This window comes from Corapipo altera, unplaced genomic scaffold (assembly GCF_003945725.1).
Source record: "Corapipo altera isolate COAL_440 unplaced genomic scaffold, ASM394572v1 124, whole genome shotgun sequence".
Lineage (NCBI taxonomy): Eukaryota > Metazoa > Chordata > Aves > Passeriformes > Pipridae > Corapipo > Corapipo altera.
This window is the reverse complement of record NW_020884967.1, coordinates 1,134,775-1,155,186: the sequence shown is the minus strand read 5'-3', so window position 1 is coordinate 1,155,186 and position 20,412 is coordinate 1,134,775. Positions and strand designations below refer to the sequence as shown.

Genomic DNA, 20,412 nt, shown 5'->3' with positions numbered 1-20,412 from the left:
TCTTGGTGGGGACACTAAATTGGAGAGCATCATTCCCCAGCAATCCCCGAGCCTTATTATGCCAATTAACAACATACCTGTATGTTCTGAACAACGTCTTTGAAGGGAGAGGACCTCTGCATACATGTGTTCACTATGTCCATCGCCCTGTCAAAGTTCTTCACATATTCTCCATACATCTTCAGAAAAGGAGCAAGTTTCTGTAGGATATCTCCCAGCCGTGGGTTGACACTCCTGTGAGAAAGAGACAGGTAAGTACAGAAATGTCTGGAAATCAAAAGTGTCTTCAGAGAGAAAACACAGCTGTAAGACTTCCACAGCTGTCTCCCACATGCACAAGCACTTAAACACATGTGCAATCAAGACAGTCAGGCTAAGTTCAGTTTAAAGTAATTTATACAGTACCCCAGATGAAACCTCAAATATTAATCCTGATATACAAGGGATGGTATTTCTGCCCCCACTGTCCCTCTCTTAAGCGAAGGGCAGATTCAAACTGATTATGCATTGTTAAAGGAACATCTGTATATCTCTTATGCCCAGCACAAAATCTTGTGGGAAACTTTTACATTTTAAAAATAATCTTTTCCACCACAGCCAAACACCTGAAGAGGTTTTAATGCAAAGAGATGGTTCAGTTCAGCTGAGTAATCCCTGGGGGCCCGGCACATATTTGCCTGGAGACATCCACCCCTCCATCCCAGGCTGGAGCAGCAGTAGCCACACATCTGTCTCTCCTCCAAACTCACGGCCAGACAGAGAGCCAGCCATTCTTCCCCCAGTCTGACCACACAAGACCCTCTTTAGCCAGTGAACAAGCTTCTACCCTCTTCTAACTCCCAGACTCTCCAGTTTTCCTCCCCTTTATTACAGCTGCCCCTGCAAGCTCAAGCACAAAGGTGCTGAGACTCATTTATTCCTTCTGGTCAGTGAGGAACTGTGTGAAGACTGGACTCAGCCAAGAGAGATGCAAGCTCTGGTCTTGTCTTGGTCATGTAGGGCACCTGGAAAGGTCAGCACTATCTGCACCTACCACCAATGTGCCATCTCAAGTTTCCTAGATCTGACTTACAATTAACTTTCTACCCATCACTGCACTTCTGCCTTAACTACAACTTACAGAATCACAGAATTATTAAGGTTGGAAAAGACCTTCAAGATCATCAAGTCAACTTATTACAGTAGCCAAATTTTAATTGGTATTTGAAAACATTTATTTCATCTATGAGGTCAAAACAAGCAATTTCATTCTTTTCAAGTACAGCAATTTCATAATATTGCAGTAATAGGAGAGTTGGGAATGCAGTAAGGAAAACAGCTCTGGCAATACTTTGGACTGAAAGAACGTATTTTGGAAATTTTGAGTGCTCATACCTATTCCTGAAGTCAAAAATGCTTGAGACACTCCATACTAATACATTAAATAACTAATGTATTAACTACTGCATTAAACCATTAAAAATTTGGACTTAGACTAGGCCTTATGGTTGCTATAGTTTCTTGAAAATGTATTCTTAAAGTAATTGCAATGACAGTTACTCACCATTCTTGTGTAATTCTTGTTTTGAGCTCAGGGAGAAGAAATTGTCCATGGAAACAATAGATGGAAGAAATGTTTGAGAAGATGCCCGTTATCACTTCGGATGAAATCCCTGCTTCAGACAACTTAGTGCAAAAAACCTGCAGAAGACAAGACAGCACCAACATTTATTCACAAAAAACAATCCCAGACACGCTGACTTTGGATTGTCATTTTGCAAAACTGGCTGCTTAGAACAGAGCTATGGATTTTGATTTGTGGCAGTCAGTCCTTGGGGTCTTTCAGGAGGTTCACAAAACATAAGCCCACTGTCACTCAGAGCTAGATTTATCACTAAAATTAGGAAAATATGAGCTGTAATTCAAAAAGGACTGAAACAACTGATATGATCAGACATCTCCTATTTGGGAGTGCAAGCTGCAAAGAACATCCAGTCCCTGAAGAGCACTTGCTGCTATTTACATAAATCAAAATAAACCACGTGATTGTTTTGTTTCTCAGCAGGAAAGACTACACTATACTGAACTAAAGGGAAAGACACCCCCCAGATTTCTACGGTCTAGAAACAGTCTCTGCTCATGTAAAACAAACACTGTAAGTCTTCCCTAGAGCTCCTGGAGTCAGAGGGTAGAGGGTTCTTGAAGTTACAGCTTCTACCAGTATTTCTAGCCAGGTGACAGCTTCATTTTTCCTCTTTTTTCCCCATTCCTTTTTAAAAAGCCCTTTGTTAGCAATGTGTCTCATCCTCATTTTCATTTCATTTCTGCACATTCATGTGGTTTTTTTTTTCTTTGAGATAATTATAGAAATACCTGAGCTGTGTAGAGTCAACTCAGTATTTATTGGGAAGAAACTTCATACTTGTCACACCAGTTTTACTTCATCCCCACGTGTAAACATGATAGACAACAATTACAAAACACAGCAGTAAAAACACAGTTCACTTTAAGCATGGGGCTGACCCCTGTGGTCTGATTTCAGTAAGACTCCAACCTCTTGCACATCAAAGAGCAATCACAGATTTCATCATTTCTCAGTGTCTCCAGTGTCCCTGTGATTTCATCTCCCCATAAGCCCAGGGAGGAACCAAATGCTGATGGTGTCTGTATCTTAAACTGCTGCTGCTTTCCCGTTCCCCTTTCTGCCATCCTAATCCTCTGGCTTGACAGCAGACATCACTGCTGCTCATTGAAAAGAAAGGTGAGTTAATTCAAAAGGGAATTACCTGGTCCAAGAGATGGAGTCTTTTAACATACGCTTCTTCCGTGTGGAGCAGCTCACTGGCAATGTTGAACAGCTTTTGGGGCTCTGTACACTGAAAAACAAATCACAAATTACAATCAAGTTACAAGTTACAATCCATCTGCACCTACACCCCTAAGTTTCATCAACTGTTCTCTTTTCCATTTTGTCAGTGGCCAAAATCCTTGCCAGCAGAGGGGCCTGGAGTGAAGGAGGTTAACACACTTCAGAATCTGCTGTGTCCCTCCTCAAAGGATCACTTTGCTCCAGAGATATTTTTAAAGCTATTTTCTGAAAGAGCAATTAGTAATGCAGTCAGTGGCTGGTCAGGACATCACTTGAGTTCATTATGGTTTTATAAAAAGAACCAGAAACATCCTCTAAAAACCTGGAAATAAGTCTAGCCTATTTGGAAAATAAGGCACTGGACTGTAAATCAACTGTTCTCCTTTTTGGACTCAGGTCCTTTAGCTGAAAAGAAAACAACTAGAAACCAGACTGTTTGGCCAGATTTCTCCTCTGGCCAGCACAGCATTACTCTCTATGGCATATTTCTAAGATTTTTGTGCAGCTTTAAACACAGGCCAATTCCCTGGAAAGAATTTTCAGCAATGTAACCCAAATCGCTCAGTGAAGTCTTTCATTAAGCTCATTTAAAAATACAAAATGAGAAAGGACTACTTAAAAACCCTAAATACAGTTATAAAGCACTGACTTTAGCCAAAAGCTACACAGACCCTTTGCTCTCTAAGTGCTTAAAAATACTTGAATTATTAGAATGCAGGCGTTAGCTGTCCAACGCTCTTTTCAAGGGTTTAAATGCCATGCTTACATATAAGCAAACCAGTCCAGAATGGAGGGTTGGCTGGTTTGTGTTCAGGAATACAAACATGGAAAACAGGCAGCGATGATGATCAAATGTAGGGAAATTGTACTGGGCTGGATCCGGAAAAAAAAATGACAACTGAGATGAAGGTAAGAGGTGTATAAATGATTCAGGGAACAGAGAGCACTGACTGGGTGTAATTAATCACTGTTTCCACAGGAAAACTGAAGGGCATCAAATAAAATCATCGAGGTGCTGCTTCAGGAGCTGCTTCCCCAAGCAACACAACGCTGCTGGGGGTCACCTTCACACAGGTTCACAAAAGGAACAGACAAATCCATGGTGGAAAAATCCAGCTGAAGTCTATTAAACACATGGGGCTGTTTCCTGTTCAGGAGGCACCTGGGCCCCTCACCAGCAGCAGTGCTCCATCCCAAATGCCTGCCTCTGGTGCTTGCATTTGGGGCAGGGATTTCTAGACATATCGCCATCGGATCGTTAGAAAATATTAAATAAATACTCTCCTTAAGCTTCTTCAACATCACCGTAATTTGCTTCCAAACAAAGCTGACAAGAAAATTTTGAATACCCACCCCAAACACACATTTAGGCAAACTGCAGTACAAGCAAAAGACCTCAAAGGCTTTCCAAAGCAAGCCATGAACTCAAACAAACCAGACCCACAGCTATCCCTACGGGGAGTGAGGTACCACGCGGCATGAAGCACCCACAGCTCCACAATACAAGTATTATTCGAAGGAAAGTGAATAGCTTTTCTGCATTTGAAGCAGCATCAGGCTTCTTTTGAAGCAATTCCTCTCCTTCCAGGCATGAGTCTGGAGACAGGCAACCATGCCATGAGTGAAGTTTCCACACAGACTCTGTCTGCCACGCTACTGAAATAGTTCAAGTCAACTCAAATACTCTTTTAAGCTATTTTAACATGGTACACAGCATCCTACTCTGTTCATTCACGTGATATGCATTAATATTTAGGGGAAAAGAAAAAAAAATCACAGCACAATGAAGTTCTGAACTTGTTACAAGCAAGTACATTTTATTACAGCTTACACAGAAGTGCACTGCTGGCCAGTCAAAACCAGTTACTATGAGGATCTCCCACTGAGAAAGAATTTTTCTGCCAGTTTTGCTGGGCACAGAGGAGCACGCAGATGAAAGGTGGCACGCCAGCCACCAAGAGCATCCTTTGCATTGTTTGAGTTCAGAACTCGAAAAATGTTTATTTCCAACAAAATAAGTTTGTACTCAGAAGTAAATCTTTACACAGCACAGGTGCTTTTTAACCTCCTGACCTTCACCATCTGCAATTCAGTTTATATTTCAAAAAAACTTGCTGACATCTGCTTAAATACCAAACAAGGGCTGAACAGATCCTCAGCTTGAGCTCAGTTTTACAGTGTGACTCTATCTTCAGTTGCTATCTCTGCTAGAGGCAGATAGGCACATATTCCAGACTGATTTGCAACATATTTGCCTTTCAATGGACATAACATTTTAAATGAAACTGTAGATTAATTAAATGTGAGGCAGTCCCATTCTTCTAACCTCATCTTGTGCCATGGCAGGATAGCTTTAATAAAGCCTGAGCCATCATTCATTTCACTAGGAACAAGATATTTCATGGTCCATGTTTCTCAAGGAGAAGTAAAACAAATTTGCAAACCCAGATGTGGACTGTATTATGCTCTGCCACAGCACACTTGGGCCAGGACCCTACACCTACTGAAGAGGCTGGATGGAACAGACTGGCTGCAGGAGTGACAAGAAAGATCATTAAAAGGAGGAGGGAGGTGCTGACTCTACACCACAGGAAGCTCACTCCAGTGCCTGAAGCAGCATGATGCACTTTCACTTCTTGTGGAAGATTCAAAAATTCATTTCCAGCTGTAACTGTCCAACAAAACATTTTAAAGTAAAACACCAGCCTGACAACAAACAGAACCAGGTTCTCATGAATGTCAGATGCACACCTGGGGCTGCATCTGCACCTCAAACACCCCAGTCACAGGCACAGACTGGCAGATGAACTGGTCTGATTTGTGCAGTTAAGTGGACACACGAGTGCATTGCTGCCAACCCCCTCGCCCACCCAGCTGAGTGCCCACACGTACGGCTGGGCCAGGGATCCACAGAGGCAAAGACTGGCCTGGCTGTTACAAAAAGCAAACTGGGAAAATTTAAAGTACATACAAAGTTTAACATGAGAAAACTCGGGCAAAGTCCTGCAGCAACCATTTTTCATGCAACTGGTGTGCGTAACCATATTTAGTTGGCATTTTTCTCACAAGGGGCTCTCAGCAAATCTTGCTGGGATAGAGCCTGGGTTAAAATCATACAGGGTTATGCTTTAAAACCCCAGAAAGTTTATAGACTCCCTCCTACCCAAAAATGCTGAAAACAATATGGAAAAGTTATCCTGTGCTTGGTTGTCTTTGTTGCACTGAGATCTCATTGTCCTTAAGATACTTAAAAATAAGATGATGATACTATATCTGAATTTTCTCAACCAGCATTACGACTAAAACATTGACCTAGACACATTTTTTGCAGAATACACACGGAGATAATCTCATCCAAAAGTCTGACTTGCAGCACTGCAGGTCAAATATTAGAACACACACCAGACAATGAAAGCAGAAGTGAAACTCCAGCCACGCACAAGCAGAATGGAAGCTTGTGTCAGTGAATGCATGAGGCCCACATGGGACTCCATTGTTACTATTTACACAGTAGGAAGCAGGACAGATGGAGACAGCCATTTTTTGGTGATTATGAATGAGCATGTGTTACTTTTAGTGAAAAATACCTAAATAAAAAACTATGAAGCACTGTAACCCCTCCCAGAAGCATTACTCAGTGCTCCGAGGCAGTCAGGAGAAGCCTTGGGTATATGACTTTGGAGCATGACAGGCCCTCAGTCTCACTTTCATGTCACTTTTTTTCTTTGTAATCATCAAGGTTAATGTGCATCAGCTCCTGGAGCTCCTGACATTTTCACAGACATTATCAAAACTAATAAGCTTCCCTTGTTCATTTTCATTTTGATAAAAGATAACTGGAAATCCCTGTAAGTCCCTCCTGAGATTTTAAAACATATTCCACTAATTTTGTGCTAATAGTGAGCCATGTAAGACTGGTACAGACTCCCAAAGGAAGCCACATCACACTGCAGAGCTACACCGACTAAATAAAACAATATCAGCCATGTATCAGGCAAGGTTACTTCCTCAGCCGTGGGCTGTGAGAAAGCTCAGGTGGAGGATGGGGAGATATCTGAAGTAGAAAATTATGTTTATTCATGAGCTTCACTTACCCTGATATCCTAGGAGTTACTGAGCCATCATTAAATCACTTTGCAGCTGTACTTCTTATGCATCCTCCTCCAACTATAGCAACTTGCATATTTAATGGAAGTGCTGGTTACCTCCATGGTGCAGCTGCAAACCCTGGTACCAGGAGCAGGAAGGGATATGCAGAAAAAAGACACTGGCTCCCAACATAAAGCTTTCTGGAGAAGCTGAGGTCTCCTCAGCTCTCAAGCCAGCAGCTGCTGCCAACTGAACTCTCCTCTCCTCCTTCAAGCAGGGCAGGTTTTTTGGGAAATCATCATGTTTGTCAAGGGTGATGTGAAACTCCAGCCTAAGGACAACCATGGAACAAGACAACTTGCAATCACACCAGCTCTCCTCGCTGGAAGCTATGGTCCCTCACCCCAATCCTGAATCCTTAGTGCCCCAAATCTGCAACAGAATTGAAGAGGAGAGCAGGAAACGGCCTCGAGCTGTGCCAGGGGAGGTTTGGATTGGATATCAGAAAAAAATTTCTTCACTGAAAGGGTGGTCAGGCACTGGCACAGGCTGCCCAGCGAAGTGGTGGAGTCACCATCCTGCAAGTGTTCAAAAAACACGTAGATGTGGTGCTTAGGGACAGGGTTCAGTGGTGGGCCTGGCAATGTTAGGGTAATGGTTGGACTTAATGATCTTGGAAGTCTCCTCCAACCTTAATGCTGCTGTGATTTTATGTAGATGCTTTACACGGGAATTCATTTCACACTTAACACAGGAATTGGCTCCACACGCTGCATCCCCAGAAGAGGGCACAATCCTTACACTGAAGGAGGCAGCGGCTCTCTCAGCCTTCCCCCTCCACGTGGTTGCAAAAACAAGGTGACTTGGTGTAGCTTGCTCCGCCTCAAAACTGCCTTTTGGAAGGGGAAATCAACTCAAAATGCAAGGGAGAATCTGCAGTGCATCACATAAATGCACCTCAGGAAGAAGAGCAATACAAAACACCAAAACAAACCAGTCTTCCTCTAGAGATACCTCTCTCATAAACTCACCAGGCCTGCTCCAGAGAATTACAACCTCAGAACTCTATGTTTTATCAGCATTATTTCATACTATAGGGACACTTAACCGAAGGAACAAGACTTAAAAACAGCCATCGAAGCTTTGATGTCTCACAAAACGTTGGGATTTGTCGGCAAAGCACTTCTTAATCATTCAGTAAAGTGTTCAGTTTGGGGTTGCCACAGTTGGTTTGATACAGCATTGCAAACGGTAAATTTAATTACCAGATTAAAGATCTTTTAATTTAATGCATTTTATTTTCCAGGAGTTGGACTTCGATGATCCTTACGGGTTCTTTCCAGCTCAGGAACTGGCCTGTTGCAACTAATAACCAATCTTTTAAATAATATTTCAGTTGCACAGATTATGAATATAAAATAATTAAAGTATGTCACTCTGTGTGTGTGTGTGTGTGTGTATAAACACACCCTTGCTGAGCTCTGAGAGACAGAACTTCTTGCACACCACAGACCCACGTGCCATTTTCATCACACTTCTACAGTCACTGGCTGATCCGACCCAGAAACAGCCACATTTCCCAAGGGACAAGCTCTCAACAGACACAAATCCTGATATATTTGGTGATTTCAACAGAGCCACCTGATCTGCACGAGCTGAGGTGTGGATGCTACACTTCACCAGCTATACTTCACAACTTGCAGGTGCTCATTGTATTCTTTAAAACACCAAAAATCCAGTATATTAACTTTAGTGTCATGATGGCTGAGGGACAAAAAAAAAAACCCAAACCCAAACACCTCCAAATACAAACAAAAAACCTCACCACAAAAAGTGAACATCTTGCAGAGATTTTGCATGATTCCATTTTCTTTTTGTGGAGAAACTGAATCCATTCTATCAGCACTATTTCTAAAAATAACTGTCTTGACAAAAAGATAATCAAAGGAATCTGTCATTAATCTTATACAGCTGCAGTAAATACCCAACAGCCTGGGCTACATAATTCTGGAATCAAAGAAAATCTCTTCTACCTACAGTTTCCTGAAGAGTCATTTGAGGTAACTACCATCAAAACAACTTCTTTGCCCTCAAGAAGAAGTCACACCAATAAAAGCACAGGGTTGTATAAAAAAATATTATAAATTCTGTGTGAGACGAGATTTCAATCATGTCTGTCCTACTCAGATGCAAGGTCCCGACCCTGCAAGATCCAATTAGCCCCCCAAACATCACAAAACCCCACTGAAAACAACAGGCTCTAACAAGCTGAACCTAGACAAATCCAGACAACAAACACAAGGTGTGAGTCCTGACCTACAAAAGTATTTAAATTTTAACAGCTTACCTCTGGCTGTGAGGGATTCTCTTAAATGAAACCTTTTAAAGCAAGAGTGGGAACCTTTCTAGAAGATACTATCAAAGTCAGGAACAAGCTAGGATCTGCATGAAGCAGGAAATAATACTGTCTGTCATGATCCTTTGATGTAAAACCAACCAAATAAATAACCCAAACCAGGTATGAAAGTGATCCAAGGGATCTCTCACCAGAGTCAGGTTTCAGAGCACTTACTAGCAATGAACAAACTCCCTTACCTTGTTTACATCCAAATACTCTAACTTTGGCACTTCTGCTGTCTCTTGCTCCTCGCTGCTTCCTTCATCAATGTCACTGTCCTCATCCTGTGTGGAGTCTCTCTTCTGCTCTGCAGAGGAAGGTTTGGTCCCCTTTTTGTCAGGTTCCATCTCCCCTGGGTTCCCAGCCATGCTGGGTTTCTTCTGCTCTGCCCCTTCTTCGCTGGGGAACGTTTCTCCAGCCACGCTACAAGAAGGACTGTCAATGCCACTGTCTCTGTTGGGAATTTTACTGTTCCCGTTCAGTTCCGCAGTTGAGTCCTTACTGTCAAGCTCTCCAGAGGGCTCTTTGCTCCCACTCACAGCAGTACAGTCTTCATGGCTTTTGTTATCACCTATGCTTAGCTCTTTAATTTTCATTATGTCTGTGTTAGTTAGATCTGTGCTGCACGGTACGTCGGGCTCAGCCTCATCCGGTTCGGCTTTGTCAGTCACGGAAGAGCCGCTGGAAGCCACTGTGTCACAGTCACACGAGCTTGTCTGCTTGGAGGAGTCCAGGCCAGGTTCCATCTTAAGAGCTAAATTTAGCTGGTTTCTTTGAAGAATATGTACAGGTTGCCTGTGGGTGAAGAGAAAGCATCACAGTCATTCATGTTAACACTCAGAGGTTTCATCGGTGCCCTGAAAGAGAGGGTCTGGCTGTGCTTTGATTCAAGTTGTATTTCTTGCATCCCAGTGACAATCCCAGCAGGGCAAGTGCGTGCACATGGCAATAATAACCATCACCCAACATCATCTAACAAAACATCATCTAAAAAAACCACACCACCCCAGCCCTATGTTCTACTGAGGTGGCTCCTGGGCCTTTAGTGCTCTCCATGTAGCCTTGAAGAACAGCCTGGTTTGAGGGTTTGGGGAGGGAGGAATCATCCTTTAAAAGAAGCATTTGGTTGTGGGCTCGTTTAAACAGGAACTCTCATTCTTTAGCAGAACCAAATCTTTGGGGCAAGGTATTTTCTGCCAGAGAGGATGTACTGAAGCTCGAGAAGGCACTACTTTTTCTCTTTGAAAGACACCAGGTTCACTCACGTCATAACACGCTCCAAGGCACAGTATGGTGCCCCTGTTTCTATCTCTCTCTTTATGAAAAAGAAAAATAAAATTACTTAGCTCCATCAGGCAGGTTTGGTCTTAAAAGAAAGTTTTCGTATGTTTGTAAACTGAGCTGGTTTTACAGCCAAATACGTATATTTTACCCAATTTAGTGTCACTCGTATACAGTGTTTCAGAGGAAATACTGTTCTACATGACATTGTTTCACAGTACACTGCAATTCAGCCTCCAAGAAGCAAGATCTGATGTATATTGAATCTCAGACAGAAAATTCGATTATTTTATATTACAATAATCGAGTCCCTATGATACAATCCTCACATCAAGCCAACTTACAGAAAGCAGACTCTGGGCCACTTGTCTCTGGTACAACCTTCCCAAATTCAGCAGGTCTCAAGCTCCTTAAGCACAACTGTACGTTACAAACTAAAACTCACTGAAATACAGCTTTTATTAAAAAGACACTCCATCCTCAGTGAAGTTTTGCACTTCCAGTAGAAAACATCCCAAGAGGACTTTCTGTGTGATCATTACAGTTAATGTTTTCTACTGTTGTATTCGAAGTTAAAAATGCAGAAAAGGGAGATGAGAGCAGATCTCACAAAGCCATATTTACCTAATGCTTTCAAATTTCTCAATGAGCGTGTTGACTCCAGCTGATATTGGTATTTCGTCCTCTCCAGGTGCTAAGCTCTTTGATGACTTGGGATCAGCTGGCAAAGGCCGAGACGGTGCAGGAGGAATTCTTTCTTGCCCAGGTTTGAGATGGACAGGCTTAGGAGGTACTAATAAAAGAGAAGGGAAAAAACAGGAGGATAAATCTCCATCTTCTTTATCCTAAACTGGGAACAAAATCCAGACAGAGGGGAATGCATTCTTCCATCATTCTCCATAAGCTGCAAGGGTGCAGTCCTGAAGTACTGCTCACACCAAAGCAAGCTGCTAAATAAAGCTGATGGGCTTCTACCTTGTGTTTCTACAGCGTGCAAACAAACGAAGGCGCTCGCGGAGCTGCACGGCTTCCTTGTTACCAAACAGGATGCACGGCTTACGTTTCGTGTTCACAAGTCTGCTCACCATCTCAGTCACACCAATGAGCTTCCCCTCCCATGACTTCTCAAAATTCAGGCACTCTGTTGAATCTCTTATATTGTGAAAGAAAATGGGGGTTTCGGGGGGAATGAAAACTCAAAACGAACAACCAAAACCCAATCCCACCGTGGATTTCAGTGCCTTGTGTTTGCTTGGTCAAAAACCGCAAGGCAGAACATAATGGCTTTTCTTCCTCCCCTTCTGCCTTCCCCCTCTCTTCTGTGGTGTAGCGTCTTCACAAATTTCCTTCCTCTTTTGATTCTACGTTGAGTTGCACATGATATAAATAAAACACGCGTTGTAAGAATACACACATTCTGCCTCAGGACTCACAGGGAAGCCAAGGTACAAAGTTTAACACAACATTTCAAAAAAATGGCATTAAAATGTCATTTTAAAAAAATTTATCCAGACCTTCCGTTGATTGCAGAGTAAATGGTTTATCATACACAAGCAGTAACCCATGGCAACAGGTTCCCAATCTGTTTCATATAGGGAAAGCAACTCCCATAGGCAGAGCTGACACTCAAAGGCAGGAAAACTGACCGTGGGATTGCTCCCAAAGCACACCCTGGTTGGAGTAGCACTGCCAAGTGTCCCCTCCAGTCTAGAGTATCCAGAGTTGATACATTGAATGAGGAAACTCTACCTATGTGTTTTATTAAAAGACATTTTTGAGAACAATTTCTTCCAGGCATTTCCAACTTTTAAATGGTCCATGCGGCACATGTGATCAGCACTGTAATGGAGTCTGAGTCAGCAACTGTTCTGAATGTAATTTCAAGGTTACTTGCTTTAGGAGACTAAATGGAGGTATATGCACCTGAAAAGCCAATTCTTGTTGTCCTTACCTTCCAGAAGGCTCTGCATCTGTTCTAAGCTCCACATGAGCCCAGATGGCCACCCTGCTCCAGTGGATGGGGAGCTGCCACAGCAGTCCATAAACAGTCATCTGAGGTCAGTGATGAAGGGATGTTAAAGCATTTTGGAGCTCTGAGTATAGGTCAGATTATAAACTCCCTACGTTACTGAGTTTATTTCAGCATGAAAGAAAAAAATCGAATCGAAGAATCTGAGCTTTAAGGGGACACTTCCTATAAGAGGATTGATTTGATCAGTCTCCAAAAATATCTAAAATTCTTATCTTCGAATAAAGATGTTATAGTCCAATTCTGAAGAGACCTCCACAAACCCTATCTTACACAGGAATAACAGGGAAGAAGGAAAAGAAAATCCTCTTGCATATAAACAGGGTGGTAGAGCTCTAGGTTTTGCTCACCAGGTTTTTGTGTGCATACCATGTGGTCAGTGAGCGTCTGGCCATGTTTCTCCTTGTAAAAACAAAAGACAACCCAAAAACAAGTATCCATGCCCATGAAGCCAGAAAAGGAAAGCTCTGGGCTCCCTGCAGAAGGTGCACAGTGTAGCAGGCAGACAGGTCAGAACCTTCCCCACATACTGCATCAGGTCCTTCAAGCTGGCCCTGGTCCACAGCACCCAAAGGTCCTACACTAATACCAAAGCCTTTACACTGAGTGTCACTGCTGTCCATGTAAACACTTGATGCCTTTCCTGTTAGTGGATCCACCTGGATCACCTGAGACAACACACTCTGCACTGAATCAAAAGGAAGGAGGAAAACACTTTTGTTAATTCTGAATTTTTACCTCCTGAAGTAATGCTGAGAAATGGAGACATAAGGATGGAGGCAAAGCCACTGACCCTACCAAGGACTACTTACCAAGGCAAGTTTCAACCAAAGCAGACGTGGTTCAAGACCAAGTGCGCCTGGGTTGGGGTAATCCCAAATACAGACTGAGTGGAGAACATTTCGAGACCAGCCCTGGGGAGAAGCAATGGGGTGCTGGTTGTCAAGATGCTCAACGTGCCCAGCAGGTGAGTGGCAGGGGGAATCTCCCCCTCTGCTCCATTCTGGTGAGACCCCACCTGCAGAGCTGCCTCCAGCTCTGGGGTCCCCAACACAAAGAAGACACTGACCTGTTGCAACAAGTCCAAGGGAAGCCGTGAAGATGCTCCAGGAGCCCCTCTGCTCTGGAGACAGGCTGGGAAGAGCTGGGGGTGTTCACCTGGAGAAGAGAAGGCTCTGGGGAGACCTTAGAACTCCTTCCAGTGTCTAAAGGGGCTCCAAGAGAGCTGGAGAAGGATGAAGGGCATGGAGTGAAAGGACAAGGGGCAATGGCTTCCCACTGCCAAAGAACAGAGTTAGATGGGGTACTAGGAATTAATTCTTGGCTGTGAGGGTGATGAGGCCCTGGCACAGGTTGCCCAGAGAAGCTGTGGTTTCCCTGTCCCTGGAAATGTTCAAGACCAGGTTGAACGATGCTTGGAGCAACCTGGGCTAGTGGGAGGTGTCCCTGCTCATGGCAGGGGAATGAGATGAGCTCTAAGGCCCTTTTCCAATTCCCATTCTGTGAGTCTCTGATTCTAATTAAAGCTAGAAGTTTGCTGTATGGAAGAGATACCAGCATTACAAAGCATTTTCAGGTGCTCCCTGAAGGCTGAAACCACATGCTGGAATGCTATTTCCCCACTCCTCCTTCTCCTGAACAGCAACCTGGCTCTTTGGAGGAGGCAGAACCCAACCCACAAAATCTTGGCTGCAGAAGGAACAAGTGAAATAACGAGAAGCAGCAGGACAGAATCAGAAAACTCAAAGGCAAGGTTTAAATAAGTGGGACAAGGTATAGCCCAGGCTTGGCCCTGGGTCTGTAAACCAGCTGGGAATATGGGGCCCTTCCCTCACTGAAAAATGAGCATCTCACCTTCGCATTATTTCATCTCCCCTGGCCATGAGTTCCTCTCTCACAAGCACCTTCTCTACAGTAAAGCAAACACTCAACATGCATTTATTAGTGACTGGATGGAGACATTCCCAGCCACCATCCCAGCCTGGGGGCTGTCTGGGGGTCTGTCCTGACTTGCTGAGAAAGCTGGGAGGACCTAATAAAGAAAAAATCTAGTGGTTTGAGTCACACTGGAAGATTTACTTACTTTAGTTAAGGTCCTGGACAAGAAGAGATCTAAAAATATACAGATGCTGAAGGAGATCATGGAGGGTTAACCCCTGGGGAGCAAATACACTCAAAGGAAGAATAAATGGCCCAAAAGCACAGGTTTGGGTGGAGGTAGAGAGCTGCTCCTGGAGCCTCAGGTGGTGATGCCAGCACATCACACCCAACAAATCAACAAGACACAGGCCTTAGTGAGGCAGCCACGTGGCTCTAGGGAGAAAGCCATGGGAAGAAAGGATCTTGCATAAAAATACCTACAGAAAACTAAAGAAAGATTTATTGTGTGCACCACACTGTCACAACTGCTTTCTGTGGATATGGCCACCAAGAAAAAGAAAGGATGTTATACATTAAAAACGTCAACTTCAAGAGAGTAACTTCAAAAAAACTTTTGGGGTTTTTTTAATAAATTTTGATGTTTTCATTTTCCTGGAGAGGAAGTATTGAACTATTACTTATATATGAAGTATTGTATAGTTAGTATTTCCTTTCTTTTCTGTGTATAAAACCCATAGAGTAACAGAAGATCAATGACAAGGGACAAAAGCCATTTCAAATTTACAAAGCAAATAAAAGTGAAGACAAAAAAAAATTGTACTATCTTCCCTTGCAACGTATCCTATGTATTGTTCTCTCCTGTCACACATAAGCTAATTGAAGATACTTTTTTAAAGCAGTTTGATTATAAAGGAATAATAATAAAATATATATAATAATAAGAAATAACAAAATCATTATTTAAAATTCAAGGCAAAGAAGTGTCTTTCAGGAGGATGGCTGGCACATCCATAATCGAGACTTGTCACCTGGATTTGTAGCTTTGGCTAAGCTGGCTCATCCTGGTTTTTAAGTGTTGGATGCTACACAACAGTCTCACGGGAATTTTCACAGGGACTCCTTCCCTGGACTATTTTTACAGTGACATCAAGAAGCCCAGAAAAATGAGTTCTGTCAAAAAAAGTAACAGCAAGAGTAACCAGTCAAGAAAGCATTTTACCTTTGGGTGTTTATTTCACCTCTTTAACAATTTCCATCCTTTTCCATCCTTATGAGACAGCAGATACACTGACTTCTGTTCTGAGCTTAAGGCTGTAATGGCAGAGAGAGCTTGGGGGTGTGTGAGCAGCAGAAAGAAGCAGTGGTACCTGTCTTGGTGATGGAAATAAATCATATTCATCTACTTAGGTAAGTTTTAAGCATAAATTGAATCGAGCCAAGTAGGCTCCCTCCAACTTTTCTGAAATTCTCACATATAAAAACCACGTTACTTCCTCAGTGACTGGAAATCAGTGCCACGAGTACAACAGCAAAGTATCTACACCAGCTGACTTCATTCTAGTTCTTACTGAACAGACACTTATGCCTTTTTATTGTCAGTATTAACAACATTCATGGAACACCCACTAATTAAGCCTGAACAACCAAGATCTCTGGGTGAAAGCTTCATAAAGGCACAGACCTTGTGGGATATTTAAAGCGTGAACTAGTATATTAATTTATCGTTTAAGGTCTGCTTCCAGAAGCAGAAAATACAGTGCTTTCTTTGTTGTTGTTCAAGGCTGAACTGCTTTTGTATAGACATTTGAATTGGGAGGGGGTGATGGTGCAGCAGCTCAGTGTGTACAACACCAAAATGTCATTTTTTTCACCTGACAACGACCATCTATCACATGGATACATATCTTAAAAAAAATTCTGGTTTATGAACTTAGTATCTTCTTGAGGCTCACCTCCCTTTGTTCCTAACACCCCTATGGTATTTGCATCCCCAGTTCCCTTGAGGCAAGCACCCATTACATACGTAAGAGTAATGAATTCTACAAAGCAGGAAGCGTGCTAGCAGGACACTTGGCAAACTGACATCATAAAGACAGACCCCATGTCATTTCACTAATGCAGAAACATGGAAACAATTTATCCTCTTTCAAGAAATGTACTGAAGTCTTCTTTTTTTTTTTTTTTCCCAGAAGCCTGAGGAGACTAGAAGAGCAGCTGGAGACCAGCTGGATCATGCTTCTTCCTGGCTCCTCTTCCACCCTACTTTGGGATTGCCACCTATTCGACTATGAGCTGACAGGTCTGTGGAAGTACCACAGCCCACATGTGACTGGTTTAGCTTCTATTTCTCATTTTTAAAATACATTCGTTTCATTTAGGCATTTCCTGTTGCCATGCAATAAATGGAAAACAGACTGGCTTTAGACAATTAGCTATTATTACCTAAAACACTTTTCAAAAAAATTCATTCAAAATGTAAACCATATTGCTGAATTCAACTTGCACCTCACAGCTGCATAACAGCAGCACACAAAATATAAAATGACAAGTTAAGTAATTGGTTACTGCTGAATCAATTTCTTCTTGAAGGCCTCATTAAGTGGTTATCTAACATTGGGAAAAATGAACATAATAAAACCCTATCAAGGTATACATTAGAACATAAAAGTAACTATTTCGCCGGGACTCGAATTAAAACAATCATTTTAAAATATTACACTTTCCATGCCATAGGAGCTTGTACAGCTTCTAGAAGGCCAAAGCTACTTGCCTTGGGGTTTCTGCAGAGGATGCATTTTGGCCAGTGGACTTTTGGTTTTGGGCTTCCTTCCAGCCTGATGGAGACATTGTGCCGAGCTGACGTGCTGCAGCTCCCCGCATGCTTCCAACACCGGACTGGAGTCAATGTGACATTTGATTGGAAAAGGAGAACAAGGGCAACCTGGGGGGAAGAGAGGGAGGGGAAAAAGTCAATATTTATTTTGTTCTATTAATCCTGAAGAAAATTTGTGCTACTTCTAGAAGCATATCACTCACCCAAACTCTTGAGGAAGGGGAGGGGAGTAGGAGAGGGGTGAGCCATTCACTCACAAGTTATTACACCCAATATATCCAGCCTTAATGATCCTGTCAAGCTGACTGACTGGTAAGACAGGTGGAATTCTGGTAATGTTGTCTTTAATTAATGATTTACTTCTTTATTACAGACACCCGAAATAAAAGAGCAAATATAAAAGATAAAAAACATTTCAAAAGGATTTCTCCAAACAGAAATACAAGTGCTGCAGCACAGAACATTGTTTTTACTTGGTAAGATAAACCTAAATTAGGGTGATTTAGAAATGTGTTCCGCATAGTGGGAATGGTACAAGTGCCATTCCTTCAGATTTAATCACTCAAGCTGCATTTAACCCCTATTTATTACTCCTCTGTACATAAAATATTAACATTCCTTCAAAAGGCTCTGGTCTAGAAGATGCTGTTAAGATATGATTCAGTGGGAACACAGAGAAAGAAATTATTAATGTGATTCTTTGTCTTTAATTTAACATTCTTGATTCACTTGTGTGGGGACTGGGGAAGCAAACCCAGATGCTTTCATGGAGTGGAGACTGCAGCTTTTGATTTGGGTTTTTTTGGACTTGTGGCAAGGCTACAGCTACACAAAACCCCCGTGTCAGCTTTACCCGTGTGCCATGAGAAGGTTAAAAAAGAGTTTAAAAAGGACTGTGGTTTGAAATTGCTGAATACAAACACATGAATATATATGCTTCCGGCAATACTGAGAAGCGGAAAATGTATCAGATTTAGAAATCTGAACGTGAATGCATTAAAAAAGGGCAAAGAAAACATGACAAACATTCTTTCCATACCCTTGTTTAAAGTGGGCTTGCTGAATTTACCAGCATCTTGCTGGAGTGCGAGGTGACCTGCATCAGGTAGAAAGGATTCATATAAAAGTGAAAAAACAGTGTTTGCCTTCCTGTGATGTCTTCAAGAACATGGATTTAGCTTCAAAAATGCAACCTATTCTTGGCCAGATTCCTATTAAGATCAAAAACATGAAACGAAAAGCCCCTCCATCCACATCAACTAAATTATTCTGGGTTTGCACTAATGGTATTAAACAGGATGTGACTTTTTGAGTAAATCCACTGGAATCTGAGCTGTGCAGACTCTTGGGAAGATTAGCTGAGAGCTGCCCTCAAAATGCAGAAATTTCCACATATGCATTTTTTTTAAAAAAAGGGCATAAAATATTAAAGCAGATTTTGTTGTAAAAAATAGATTCAGATGACACAAACCTACTTACTGATCTGTGCCACCCAAATATACAACCCCTGAATTCCCCGTGTATGGCTGCCAGTTGTTGCTGTTGAAGCTTCATTAGCACTTCTACCACAAAATCTGCTTTTCAGCAGATTTGAGACCAGCTATTAAAACATCCTTCCAGCTGAAAACAGGAAATTATAAGTAGTAGGTTCTATTCACATATAATTTCACTTGTCAGAAAAATTCAGTGAATGTAGAATAGATTATTAGAGCAGATCAACAGATTATTGGCAAACACATCATCACAGAAAGAGTTTACACAGATGCCTCAGCTCTGGGGACCGAAAGTTCCCTGTGACAGCAGCAGTGCCACCACGGGATAGCTTTTTAGGGGAAGGACTAGGACTTCTTCCTTATTAACAGCTGCTCAGCACAGCCAGAAATTAAAATAGTGCACAACTGAACATCCTAGGCCAAGCCCAGCTACTCCATGCTGACTTGGGATAAGGTACCAGTCACCCTAAGCATTCCTCATTCTTCTTCAACCACTGCCACAAAAAAGGACTGTCCTGTTGGTATGATTTTGTAAAGTTTCGAAAGGAATTAAAATCCAGTTCCTTTTTCTTTTCTACTGAGATTCATTGCTGTGAAAGCAAGTCTGACCACCTTACTTTTCACTGTAAACAAGAGCCAGTGGCTACTCACTTGCCTTCAAGCGTGTGGCACCATCATACACCTCTTAGGTCTGGGCTAAAAGCTCTTAAGACCTACTCATGGTACTGCAAAGTAGAGTGCTTTGAACCTTTTTTTTGTAAATTCACATACAAGCTTTTCTCTGCTACTGCAAGATCCTGTCAAGCAACCATGGCACAAGATCTTCCACTGGTAATTACTCAACAAACACGTCCATCTTGCTCAAAGTTTGGCTCTGAAAGCTCTAGGACTCATGTTCAGAGGCATTTGCAGAGTAAATACTTTGTGAAGGCTTATGTTACCTCCCACTAAACAAGAGCATCCAAAAAGCAGTGGGCACACAGCAGAAAATAAAGCTGCTTAGTAGCAGAAGAGGAACCTAGAAAGCCACAAGTGCCTTAAAACCTAAATGTAGTGCTGGCCCTAAATCAAGAAAAATATGCAGGGGTGAAGCCAGAGAAGTGGCTTTCATTCTTTTTTATTTAATTTAAGCCAACTGGTTCTCCCTCTTTGTCTCTGATGTGGACCCTAAGGGCTGCTTTTTGCACACAAGTCAAAAATCCACTTTCCTTACGTATTTTTTCAAGTGTTATAAAATTATTTGTGAAAACAAGATTCACTGGATTATTTCACATGGAATTTCATGAAAGTAAAACCTACTGTCTGCCAAGCACACTCCAGGGTGCTCCTGGAAATGGGAAACAAGAGGGACAACATAAATAAGGACCCAGGCACAGCCCAGGTAACCACTCCCAAGATGTCTGTGGTTCTGCCAGGTGCCTCCAGAAGTGAGAGCAGGTGATGGGTCCCCATTGCCTGCCCACCAAACCTGCAGGATCCAAACCAGAACTGCCTCCTCTTTGACCTCTGGTGCAGCCTTGGATGGGGCAAACTCTTCCTAGACCAGTGTCCTGGTTCTGA

General features: G+C 42.4%; 1 protein-coding gene across 9 annotated transcripts in view; it reads right to left on the bottom strand.

The window, feature by feature from the left end:
• Positions 1–20,412, bottom strand: part of FGD3 (FYVE, RhoGEF and PH domain containing 3) — a 108,820-nt gene that overhangs the window by 32,771 nt on the left and 55,637 nt on the right. For all 9 annotated transcript variants that reach the window (XR_003531156.1, XM_027664973.1, XM_027664966.1 and 6 more), the window contains exons 2-7: positions 17,297–17,467; positions 11,241–11,409; positions 9,533–10,130; positions 2,766–2,855; positions 1,544–1,680; positions 78–234 (exon numbers count right to left, since the gene is read on the bottom strand). Coding sequence is in view for 8 of the 9 variants with exons in the window: in XM_027664973.1 (XP_027520774.1) it covers positions 78–234; positions 1,544–1,680; positions 2,766–2,855; positions 9,533–10,130; positions 11,241–11,409; positions 17,297–17,467 (1,322 nt within the window). In the remaining variant the exon portion in view is untranslated. The remainder of the gene's footprint in view (positions 1–77; positions 235–1,543; positions 1,681–2,765; positions 2,856–9,532; positions 10,131–11,240; positions 11,410–17,296; positions 17,468–20,412) is intronic.